Here is a 12718-nt window from a genome sequence, read left to right on the forward strand (position 1 = left end):
ACTTCCATACTAGACTGCCTTCCCACAAATCCTCTGTGATATAGATAAAGTATATTTTCTTCCTGTGACTGTTTGCCCTCATAGCCCCTGGTTCCAGTATGGTGCATCCCCTACAGATCTCTTACTCTCTCTTAGAATCTCCCAGACTTTCCAGTGGGTTTTCTTGCGAATGACTGAAAATGGTTGCAAAGCAGTTCTCTCTCACACATAATCCCCCCGTGGGACATAGGAAATGTTTGTGTTTTTATTGCCCCACTATGAAAATAAGTGAAGGTGTTTCTCAAACATAATTCATTCTTTTTCTTGCTCACTCTCACTCTTGCTCTTCTCCCATTTCATCTTTCCTCTTGCTTTTCACAGTCATTAAAAACATCTCAAACTCTCTAAATAGTGCTGTTGAAGCTTCTCCAAGTTTAAGGTGAGGAGGAAGGCACCATCCCCCCAAGGGAGATTTGGGGGCTCACTGCTCAGTTTTATCCAAAAGAAATATCTACAAAAACCTCTCATCTCCTCATATCTTAGCACTTTAGGTCCAGGTTCTGAGGCTCAAAAGTTATGAAGTTGATTATTGGGTATTTCCTATAAACATCTTTATTATGTGCCTTACAACTCCCTCTGGTATCTGGTGTTTCTGAAATCATGGTGCCTCCATTGGAACTTCCAGTTCCACATCCTGAGACATGCTGCTCCCTTTGCCTTGATCATCAGGATGAGAGAAGAGTTTGTGTGTCTGAGTAATTTTGATTTGTTAAATCTCTGGTAAAGCAGCACCTTCTATGTGGAGTTTTTCATATATCCTCTGCCACTGGGCTGAGCTAATTAATTATTCCTTCTCAGGACACAGCGTTCTATAGGGTTATCATTCTTGGCTTTATCGCTGTGGGGTCAGACAGCCAAGATTCAAGTCTTCCTTTCACTAACAGCAATTCTAAGTTGTTCTTCACCTCTTTGAACCTGAGTTTTCCCTACATATCTCTTCGGGTTGTTCTCAGGATTAAAGTAGATGGCCTAAATGCATATTAAGCTCTCTGACTGGTACCTGAGACAATGGATGTGACATTTATCTTGTTGCTGAATATCTGCATGTGTTGGGGAGAAAGGATGTGTAAGATATATTCCTAAAAGACAAGAAAGCAGTGTGTTAATTATTACGTAAGGAGTGCAAAATTTAATATGTTCTCCCTTAAAGTTATAGAGGGGCTCAGAGTCCCTGGATGTGTGGGTGCCTGGGGGAGCAAAAGCCGTATCATCACCAAAATGAAAAATTCTTTCAAAATGAAAATGTACATTTTACAACTTAAAAATTGGAGGAAGGACTAGCCCTGGCAGCTTTTATTTAATGATACCAGCCAAAGAGACACAGTATCCTCCAAGTATTTTATAATCCCCATTATTTAAATAAAGAGCAAAGTAAGCCCTATAAAACACATCCTGTGTTACTATTCCCATAACAAGTCCAAGAATAATGTCAGCCAAGGTTTGTGATTGATAGTTATAGAAGGAAGACAAGTGAGCTCTGTTTTTAATAAATTGTATTTACATGCTATTAAGGAAATATGATCACATGGGTGTTTTAAAAAGAAAGGTAGTATCAGCTGGAATAATATGTTTTCTTATGCAAGAATTTCCTCTGTGCCCCTTTCATGTCCTTATTTCTCAGGCTGTAAATAAAGGGGTTCAGCATGGGAGTCACCACTGTGTACATCAATGAGGCGATTATGTTATTGCCATTGCTGTTGTTGGATGAAGGAATAAAATATAGACCAATAATTGCCCCATAATAGAGTGTCACTACTGAGAGATGAGAGCCACACGTGGACAGGGCTTTACGGATGCCCTTGGTAGAGGGAACCTGGAGAATGGTGACCCCAATATGGCCATAAGAAACCAAGATGCATAAGAATGGAAGCATAATGGCTGTTAATCCTGCAGTAAAGATCACCAATTGGTTGAGGGAAGTGTCTGAGCAGGACAATTTGAGCAGGGCAGCAAGGTCACAGAAGAAGTGTGGGACAGCATGGTCAGCACAGAAGGACAGACGGGCTAGGAGGAGGGTATGCAAAAGAGCACAAGCAGAAGCAATGACCCAAGACCCAGCCACCAGCATGATACAAATATTCTGACTCATGATGATGGTGTACTGCAGAGGGTGACAGATGGCCACATATCTGTCATAAGCCATTGATGTGATCAAGAAACTGTCTAGATCAGCAAAGAGTATGAAAAAATATGTCTGTGAAACACAGCCTTCATAGGGGATAGATAGGTTCTGGGTTTGCATGTTAGCGAGCATCTTAGGGACAGTGACAGATGAAAAGCAGACATCAGTGAAGGCCAAGTGGCTGAGGAAGAAGTACATGGGCGTGTGTAGGCGAGAGTCCAGCCTGATGAGCAGGATGATGAACAGGTTGCCCAGCACCGTGGTCAGGTACATGCCCAGGAACAGGGTGAAGAATAGGCCCTTTTGTCCTTGTGGAATGGGGAGCCCCAGGAGGAGGAACTGGGACACGCTGCTCTGGTTCTCTCTCCTCATACTGGTACCCTAGCTGGAGCAGACTGGTGAAAAAAGCTGAAGGAAAAGGTGGAATTTCTTGGAATAAAAAAAAAAAAAATGATAGTTGTGACATAGCATAATAGAGTCATTCTTTTGATTTAGAGAATGTCTTCATATTTTCTTACATTTTTTGTATATTTTGCTGAATAAATGTAAAAGAAGCATAGCTTAGGATATACAGCCACTTCCCTTTTCAATGTAGGCCCAGTCTCTGTAAATAATAATACTAACAGTTAATGTTTATTAAATGTTGTTTTTTGCACTGGTCTAATAATTTACATGCAGTAACTGACTTAACAATCTTAAATATATGAATTAGATTGGTACTGTTATTATTTCCACTCTTCAGATGAGAGAGCTGAGGCAGACACTCTCACAGCAGTAAGAAAAGGAGAAGCTGGAATTTGGACCCAAGCATTTTGACTCCAGATTTGTCTTCTTGAAACAAAACAAATTATTTGATATCATATATCTCATTGGCCTTCATAATTTTGTGTGTAATGATCTGTTTAACTCTGTATCCCCTGCTTGCCTACATATCCCATAATTATTTCTAATTGGTTCATTGGTTGTAGAACCAGAATCTGTCACAGATAATCCATGCATACACAATATAAATTTGTTTATCAAATAAAATATGTCTCATCTAATTAAATTCATCATGAGAGTCCATTTAAAAAACTTACATCAGAACTCTGGGGAGGGAGGGCATGTATGGGGGGGGGCGGCAATGGTATATGTACAAAGATAATAATTTAATTTTAAAATATTTTTAAAAAAGAAACATCAGGCCTTATTCAAGACTCCAGTTTAGTCCTAATAATCCTAATAACATGGCATTACAAAGAAGTGCATCTAAAAACCAAAAATAATTTTAAAGAGAAATTCTAATCCTTCCAGTGTTTTTAAATTAGCCTACAAGAGATTTATTTCCTAACCCAGATCATTAATTATTGAAATATCACTATATATAAATTTTAAAGGTAAGAATTCACTATAACATATCAAATCTTACTATGCAGTTACATTGATTACAACAAATAATGTATTTTTACGAAGTAAACCAATAAACCAGTGGAGGAAAATGGAGTGCCTAGAAACAGACACATTTGTAAAGAGGACTTGGTAACTGACAGAGTGACACTATAAGTCAGTGAAAAAAATATAGACTCTTTAAGTAATGGTGCTAAGGCATTTGTCTTTCAATAAAGGGAAAATAACATTATATCACTACTTCACACCATACATAAAAATAACCCCAATAAAAAACTTAAATGTGAGAAGCAAAATTTCAAAAATATTAGAAAAATTTTGTAAATTATAATATGATCTTAGGGAAGTAACACATTTCTTAATCAAAACTCCACAAAGCATACTATATAAATTTAAATTTGATTGCATTAAAATAAAGTTTCTTTAGTACAACCACTACCACCATAATGAAGCCACAAAGAGACAAGCCATGGATGGAGAATACGCACTGTCCAAATCAGTAAGCAATTAGCACTCAGGATACATGCAGAATTCCTATGAGTTAATAAGGACAGGACAAAAAGCTCAATCAATGTGAGCTAGAAATTCACAGAAAAAAAATGAAGTCAAAAAGTCAATAAGTATATTTAAAAAGGACTTACTTTCCAAGTGTGACAGATGCAAATTAAAATAATGAAATATCGTTGATAAATTTTTTAAAATATATATGAGAACATCATGAAATGACAGGAATATGAAGAAAACAAATTTTCAGGCACTGCTATTGATTATTTAAAGTAATTCCTCTATTTTGAATTTATCTTATAACGTTGAAGATTTATATTCTCTTTGATGTACTTGTCTTTCTTCATCTATCTTGCAGAAAAATGCTCTCACTTCTTAAGGATACAGACCTCATAATTATTTGCAACTTTTTAATAGCAAAGAACTAAAACAACTAATTCCCCAGTAGTAAAAAAATGGATGAACTCAAGTTAATTTATTCATGCAATCAATCCTATCCATCTGTAAAACTAAATGAACTCTATACCACATGGATAATAGATCTCTAAAAATTAATTTTTGGTTAAAGTAGATGCAAAATTATGCCTACAGATTATATATCAAAACACTCATATATCAAAATACCATATTATTTATGGTATGTATATGTGCAAAAAGTATAAAAATGCATTAAAATATTAAAAGATATAAATTAAAATTTTCATGACAGTATTTAACTCTATAGAGAAGGAAGCAGGAGATAGAAATGGGTAGATGGAGCTTTGGCTGTGTCTGAACCATTCTGTTTTGTTTATTTTAACTGTTAGAAACAAATGTGGTATATTCTAAGTATGGGTACCTGGGTCATATGTTTCATTTATTTTTAAATATTAAATAATCAGAAATTGCTCTAAATGAAAAATACTTCTAAGGTCACATTCTCCAGAAAATGTTACTAGTTGAGAGAGTAAGATAGAGGATGGAGGGTGAGGTATGTTCAAATGTGACCTTGGGGAAAATCTGTCTGGGTAATAAAGTGCCATTGATTAATGCATTGTACAGCTGGGTAACATTTTCATATTTAAAAGAATGGCTTCATGATAATTATAATAATCAATATTAAGAAGGCAGTGTCTCCCTCTATTTTTCCTCCAATTTCCATGATTCCTTTAATCCTATGCTTACCCACCAGCAGTTTAAATAAGTTTTACTATTAAAGTGTAATGCAAGTACTTTGACCAATATCTATAGCCAATGGGCAATTGTCAATCCCAAAGGCCCGTGGCAAATGCCAAATATTCTACTCCCAGGCAAGCTAGTCAATACTAAGAAAATTATTGTCATAAAGATGCTATAAGGGAGCAGAGAATCCATACCCTACTAATTCTCTCCCATTTAAAGAAGGAGCAAAAGATTGCTTGATTCATTCCCACCTAAACATACACTATCCAACATGAGGGAAGGAAGCAGAAACAAGAAGATAGTGTTTAGAGGTCTCATCATCACTTTGTCAACTGGATTCAGAAGGCCACCATATGCCACCAGACCTGGATTCCCATCCCAACTGAGTGAAAGGAAGACTATAGTTATGAACCATAACTATATGAATAAGTTATGAATCATAACTAAATGAAAAGGAAATTTTCATTTCATATGATAACTTTCAATGACTACAGAAAAGCTGACTGGCTCCCTATATATCTGGGACCAGATATCAAATTAGTATATTAATGAATGCTTAATCATCAGGTCTCCTAAAATAGGTGAATGTGGTTTTCTTCTTAGCCCCAGAGGGAGAGAAGGCTTTCTGCACAGATTCCAACCATCAGACCCAAACATGATTCCACAATCTTCATGGGTTGTGGAAAATGAGTAATGGAACACACTCCTAAATTTCTTGAGATTCTTCAGATTATGTGGGTCAGTTTTTCTCAGGCGACATGCAGAACTACAGCTGTGTGGTGTGGCTTCCAGAGCATCGAGCCTTCCATATCCCTTCCCAAAACACCACCCTCAATAGCATGCAGATAGATACCTTAAATTCTTTCAGCAAGAGGAAAAAGGCTTTAAGGTCCCAACTACAGATTAGCTTTAACAGTAAGTATTCCTGAGAGACAGTCCTCTGTACAACACCCTCACTGAGATGGAATGGCTGGGAGCTGTATATTTGGGGCGGGGAGTGGGGAGCAGGTTTAGAGGGCTGAACAAGGGGTGAGAAGGGGTAAGGGTCATGGGTGGGGATTACAGGTAGAGTGAAAGCAGAGGCTGTAGACACTGAAAGCAAATTTACTATCATTCCAATTTGACTTAGATGCTGCCAATGAGGTGACTGTGATGGGCTAGAAATAGTCACAATTATCAATAAAATAGCATTTAGAACCTAATTTGGACAAGGTGCTTTTCAAATACTGCTCATTTCTTCCCACATAGGCATCCAATTCTCATGTTATGAGGAGAAAATTGGGACTCAGTGATGCAACTAACCCAGTGTTATAGCACTAGTATATGTGAACCTGGGATTTGATACTAGGACTATCTGGCTTCAAAGACTAAATTCTTCCTGCTATATTACATGATTTTATTAACTACATTCTCAAGGAAGACAGTGTTTGCTGCCTGAAAGCACTTTACAACTTTAGGAAATAAATCAGAAAGTTTGAGAATGAATGAAAACCTATGGTTTCAAGATATGTGCCTAAATGGTAATATCAAAATAATGACAATAACATGATAATAAAGACCATTTATTAATCACATACTTATTGTGGAATATAGGCCAACTGCTATGACATATATTTTATATCTTATCAGCCTAATAGGACCACAAAAAGGCATTATTCTTATTTAACCATTTGGAAACTAGGAATTAGAGAATATAAATAATTTGCCTAAAATATTCAGCATGGAAATAGGAACAGGTCATTCAATCTCAGATTTGTCAGATATCAAACCCCTGTTTCTAACCACCATATTATTATTTTCTCTAGCAGAGCATAATTTGACCCCCAAAAAAGACATCTGTTCCTCATTAAAGAGCAGAAGTTGGGGTTTGTAATTTCCCAAAAGCTTTTGGATAGATGTATTGCCTCAGTCCCTAATCAAATGACCAAAAGTGAATAGAGAAACTAGAATACCAACTACTAAATTTAAAAAGACAACTACCCTCTGAGGTGGGGGTAAAGGGAGAAGATCAACCAAAGGACTTGTATGCATGCATATAAGCCTAACCAATGGACACCGACAACAGGGGGGTGAGGGCATGAGTGGGGAGGGTTGGGGGGTAATGGGGGAATAAGGACACGTATATAACACCTTAATCAATAAAGAAATTTTTTTAAAAGACAACTGCCTGCTGGGCTGTCATGGCTCACTGGTTGAGTGTTTACCTATGAACCAGGAGATCACAATTTGATTCCTGGTCAGAACACATGCCTCATTTGCAGGCTTGATCCCCAGTGTGGGTTGTGCAGGAGGCAGCTGATCAGTGATTCTCATCAATGATGTTTCTATCTCTCTCCCCCTCTCCCTTCCACTCTGAAATTAATAAAAATAAATTTTTTAAATCCTATCTAATAAAGATGGAATATGCAAATTGACCATAACCCCACAACAAAGATGGAGGCACCCACAGCCCATAAAAAGGGAATATGCAAATTGACGTGACAAGGCAAGAGGCAGAAAGGTGGCTCCAGGCCAGAGCAAAGTGGAAAGGCAGCTCCAGCTGGAGCAAAGGCAGTGCCGGCAGCAAGGGGAAGGAAGGTTTATTCTTGCACAAATCTTTGTGCATCGGGCCTCTAGTAAATAAATAAATAAATAAAAAGACAGTTGCTTATGAAGTGAATTTCTTGGGGTTCCAAGTCAGACCCTGGCCAATGTGTTTGATGAACTACCTAATTTCAGTCAACAATGGAAAGTTTAAGACAACTATGGTACATATCCATTGGAAATAATTTTAGCCAATGAAATGAGTTCATGAAAAGCATATGTTATAATATTTGAAAGAACATAATTTAAAAATTCTATACATGCATGTTTATAATTATTTGCAAAAACCACAGACCACTGTTTTAAACCTGGAAGCTTGTGCCCATAGTTTGGAAGAGCAAAATATGTAAAAGAGATCATATTTTCCTAGAGATGTAAGTACAAACCTCAAAGAATTATAATTATTACATACATCTAAGTTATTCAAGGTGACACAACAAAATTATATAAAGTGTTTGACATAAATCATACACACACAGACACACACTGTTAACTGCAGCCTACAAAAACTGCCCTTACCTAGCTCAGGAGTAATAAATTCAAATACTGTCAGCTCTAAGAGATGCACTAATATTTCATTTTCTCTTCAAAAGGTTTAGAAATGGGAAAGAAAGAAAAGTCACAAGCTCAACCCTGAAGTGAAAAGAAGGTACACTCTCTCTTTTAAACCAGATCCAGGCAAAAACAAGGGTATCCGTTTTTACCAGCCAAGCTGGGAACCCAAGAGACCAAGGTCACAAATTTCCAGTGAGGGACAAGGAACAATTTGGGAGTAATTACTGCATTTCTTTAACCACTCCCTGTGGAGATGTGCCTTAGCCATATACTAAAGACCGTCAACCCCTTTGGGAATATAAATGAGAACTTTTATATTTGCAGATTCATTTTTTATAAATAATTTTCAACCTGCGATCTCATTTAGCCCTCACAATTCTTGAGTTAGATTTTCACCATTTTATTGCATTTGAGAATGAGTCAAAAAGAAAATTACCAAAGGAGGATTCAAACCCAAACACATTAGCTTCAAATGTAAAGTCTAGTTCCATTGCACCATGAAGTTCCCTTGTAACAGTAGGCTCTGTAGCACATGGACTTCTTCCTTCTCATATTCAATCTGGAACTGGGAGAAGAGCTGCTGCTAATCCCTGGGAATAAAACACTTATCAAGGAATAGTTGGGTTTCTGTTTCTCAGAAATAGAGATTTTTTTCTTCCTACAGAAATACCTGAATGCATGCAGGAATATTTTTTACAGTTATGACACATTAGGCTCAGTGCATAAAAATTCTTGCACAGGAGGGGGTCTCCTCAGGCCTGCCTGCTCCCTCCCCAATCTAGGACCCCTCGGGGATGTATGACTGTCGGTTTAGGCCCGATCCCTGGGAACTTCCCCCAACTACAACTACCCTCCTTATGGCCAGGTCCCCTCCAACTGCCCACCCCTCTGCCAGCCTGGTCGCCCCACAAAGCCTGCTGTTTGGTCATTACTGTAATGGAATCCTGGACAATTTGCATATTCCTCTATTATTAGTATAGATAATAATAGTTGGCACATCCTCAGGGTTCAAAATCTATTTTTAACCATACAAATGAGTGTAAGAAGCCTCTGAAACCTATTTTATTAAGACTTGCAAATACTGAGAGGAGTTACAGAATCAAGGAAGGAGATAGCATGTTATTAATTAAAATAGTGTGTACCTATTATGTAGTGAGAATTTTGTGAATACTGTGAGTCTATATTTGAAAACACAGGGTTGTTCTTTCTTTAAAAGATCCCAATCTAATGAGCAGGACAGTAAAGCAGTGTGTGTTATGGGAGCAAAGAGGTGGGCTATCAACCCCAAATTTAATGGGTTAAGCAGGTAGGCTTGTAAAATATTACACATTAGCAGACACTCAAGACAACCAAAACAAGTAAAAGGTGACTGGACTATGTAGAAGAAGTACATTCGTAAGGGAGAAAAATTATCACCCAGGTTATGAAGCTAACTCCACAGGGAACACTAGAATCCAACCTCAAATCTGTCCACCCCAGCAGTGAGTGCGCTGATGTCTTTATGTGCCATCTCCTGTCTGTATTTAACAGAGGACAAGTGGGGGTGGTAGTAGTTATAGTTTCTAGCACTTCTGGCCAGCTGAATATATAAGCAAATTGAGCTTCAGTGGCCAGAGAAAGTCCTCCTCAAAGAAGTAAAAACAGTTGTCATTGGGGTTCTAGCCAAAATGCACTGAAGTGATAAGTTAAACAAGTATGAGCTGGGAATTTGCCTCCTGCACTATTTAGACCCTTACGTCCTGTGACAGATTCTCCAAGATGGTGGCCATAGGTGCGAACTGAGGGATAGACATTGATGTAACATAGGTAAATGACATGAGGGTCCAGGTTACCAGGTTCTGAAATTTACTTTGGCTCTATCTACTGAGGCTTAATATCAAATTTGCTGTTGAGGCTACTGACCTTAATACTTTTTGTGCCAAGAAGCACTTAGCTCCAGTCATTTAATGGCCCACAGTTAGGCATTTGGATTCTCTACCGCCCAGTAGTTTGGCAGCAGCTTCTACTCTAGAAGTGCAGCATTGAAACTCTTCTAATTGAGTCTATTGGAGGCTCCATGGGGTGCCATTATCTAGCCTGGATACTGCCAGCACCAGGGGTTCCATCAACTTAGATGACCCTTGGACCACAGTTTGAACCAGTCACAGAGCCCTCTATTGCTCTATATCCTACTTAAAGCTGGCAGTCTATCAAGTCGTTTGACAAATTGGCAAGACCAGTGTTCTAGGTGTGGTGGTGGTATGTCTCCAAAATCTGAAGAGTCCTACAAAGTACTGTGAAAGATGCAATAACTTGTCTTTTGCTTTCCAGGTAGAATCCTCTCTTTCATCTATCCCATTATAAGCTCTTCTGTCTATCCTGCACAGCCTGCCACAGGTCTTTCCTCTGACATTAAGCATGTCAGATCTTACTCCAAAGTGTCCACCCTGACTCATTACTCAATCTGTCCAAACCCCCACACACACCTTTGTGCAATGCCATCTGCTCCTATCTATACTGCTTGCTTACATCACTTTCTGTGTCTAGTACCTGAGTTCCCTAAATTCTGTATCCAAGCCTTTTTGTTTGTTCGACCTACCTGCTAGCCCCACCATGTCCTCTCTGGGACATGTCTGGTGTGTCTTTCCCAGGGAATGCAGTGCCTATAGCCAATCTATTATAGCTTATGGCCCACTTTGAGTTTGCTAAGCTGCTACTGGCTAATATTTGGAGAATGTTCTTCTCTGGCTTTTGCTTAGAATGCTGTTGGACTTCAACTGCAGTCTTTCTCAAGTCCTCTGCTCTGAAGTCTAATACTTGTAGCAGTAATATAGTCATCACAGCTAGAAAGAAGCTCTTCATGGAGAAGCTTTGCTATATTGACTACCTTTCAAACCCAGACATCAAAAAGGGTAAAATAAATACCCAAAGAGAATTATTTCAAACTATAAATACTTATTTATTGTCCTATATATCTCACCCCTAAGAATCACTAATGATGGAACAAATTATCATTTTCTCAAATGGTCAGTTTCAAAGAACCTGAAGCTTTTTAATTTTAAGAGACAAATTTTTATGGGTTGCATGTGTCGACTTTTTTTTTCCTATTTGCAAGTTTGCTTTCTTTGTGGTTTTCAGCCTCTTTACCTTCCTTCCTTCATTCCTTTTTCTTGCTTGAAAATCATTTCAAATCTAAATTTGTCAAGAAAGCAATAAAACTTCCCCAAAAAAGGTAATTATCCCTGCCTTGCCCCACTTTGCATTTAATGATTATCACTCGAGAGAAAAATACAAGGTTACCTGGTGGGTAAGTACCCAATGAGATCCCTTTGAGTGGGATATGGTTCTACCTAAATTCTTACAGGCCATTTAGTCTTTTGGCTTTCTGTTTGAACCTGGTTGGAGCCAGTCATTTTTTTAACCTCTCTGGAGTTTGACCTAAGGGAAAGCTGAGCTTGGATAGAAGGAAGACTAACGGTGTCTTAAGAGCTTTCTCTGTAGGCTCATTCTCTAAAGTTCCAGGCACAAACATCCCTCCCACAGGACACATTTCTAAAAGAATCAAGGGGAAATTGGACAATTAATCCAAGTTGATGGATGTTTTCAACAGGAAATTACAAGTTCTGCTCCCTATCCCCTAAGGTTCTCTCTTTTGCTAGTTATACTCTTTAATTCATAGCTCTGGGACTAATCAACAAAAGTTAAAATCTGAGCTTGTAGCTTCTCTTTTTGATGCCCAAGAACGTCTAGGACCTTGGAAGCTGATATTTAGGTCTCCTAAAGAGAATCTCCAAGTACACCCACCAAACATCGGATCATAAATGCAGGTAAGGTCAGAATTACGAATGGAATTTTTTTTTCTCAGCAATATATGAGTTTATATATGGGTATAGAAGAGGACGGATCAGAAAGATTATTTTGGCATGGAAAAGGAAAGAATGAAAAAGATGAAGAAAGGGGGAAAAAAGGGAAGGAAAAGAAAGGGAAGAGACATGGGGTGACAGGAGAAAGAAGATACAGAGGCAGAGAGTGAGATGGAACAAAGGAGAAAACAAGAAAGATAAAGTGAAGGGATAGACAGTAAGAGAGAAAGAGGTGAACAGAAAGAAAAGTGACTCAAGAGACAAAGACAAAGACACAGGGAGCAGAGTCTTTCAGAAGGAATCTCCACTTGCTGGATCCTAACATAGAAAACCAGGTCTGGACAGCCCAGAATTTAAGCATTCCAAAACTGTTTAGGTAGTTAAGCCAGGAGTTTAAGGCAGGCCTCTTACACTTTCAAACTATTTCCCTCACTGCAGAAGGGAGAATGAATTAAAATATTCCAGAGTTTCTTAGAGATTCTTTACTAAATTGAAATAAATATATATGTATATTGATGAGTTTTCT

At 38.1% G+C, this 12718-nt stretch overlaps 1 protein-coding gene across 1 annotated transcript; it reads right to left on the reverse strand.

Moving 5' to 3' along the window:
• Positions 1-1591: 1591 nt before the first annotated feature.
• LOC311630353 (olfactory receptor 1J1-like) lies at positions 1592-2533 on the reverse strand (the record flags this gene model as incomplete). The annotated part of the gene is made up of 1 exon (XM_084899261.1): positions 1592-2533. The coding sequence occupies one exon, from the start codon at positions 2531-2533 to the stop codon at positions 1592-1594; it is 942 nt and encodes a 313-aa protein (XP_084755387.1).
• Positions 2534-12718: the final 10185 nt, after the last annotated feature.

Source organism: Pipistrellus hanaki, assembly GCF_964339955.1.
Source record: "Pipistrellus hanaki genome assembly, chromosome: 11".
In the NCBI taxonomy this organism is placed as follows: domain Eukaryota; kingdom Metazoa; phylum Chordata; class Mammalia; order Chiroptera; family Vespertilionidae; genus Pipistrellus; species Pipistrellus hanaki.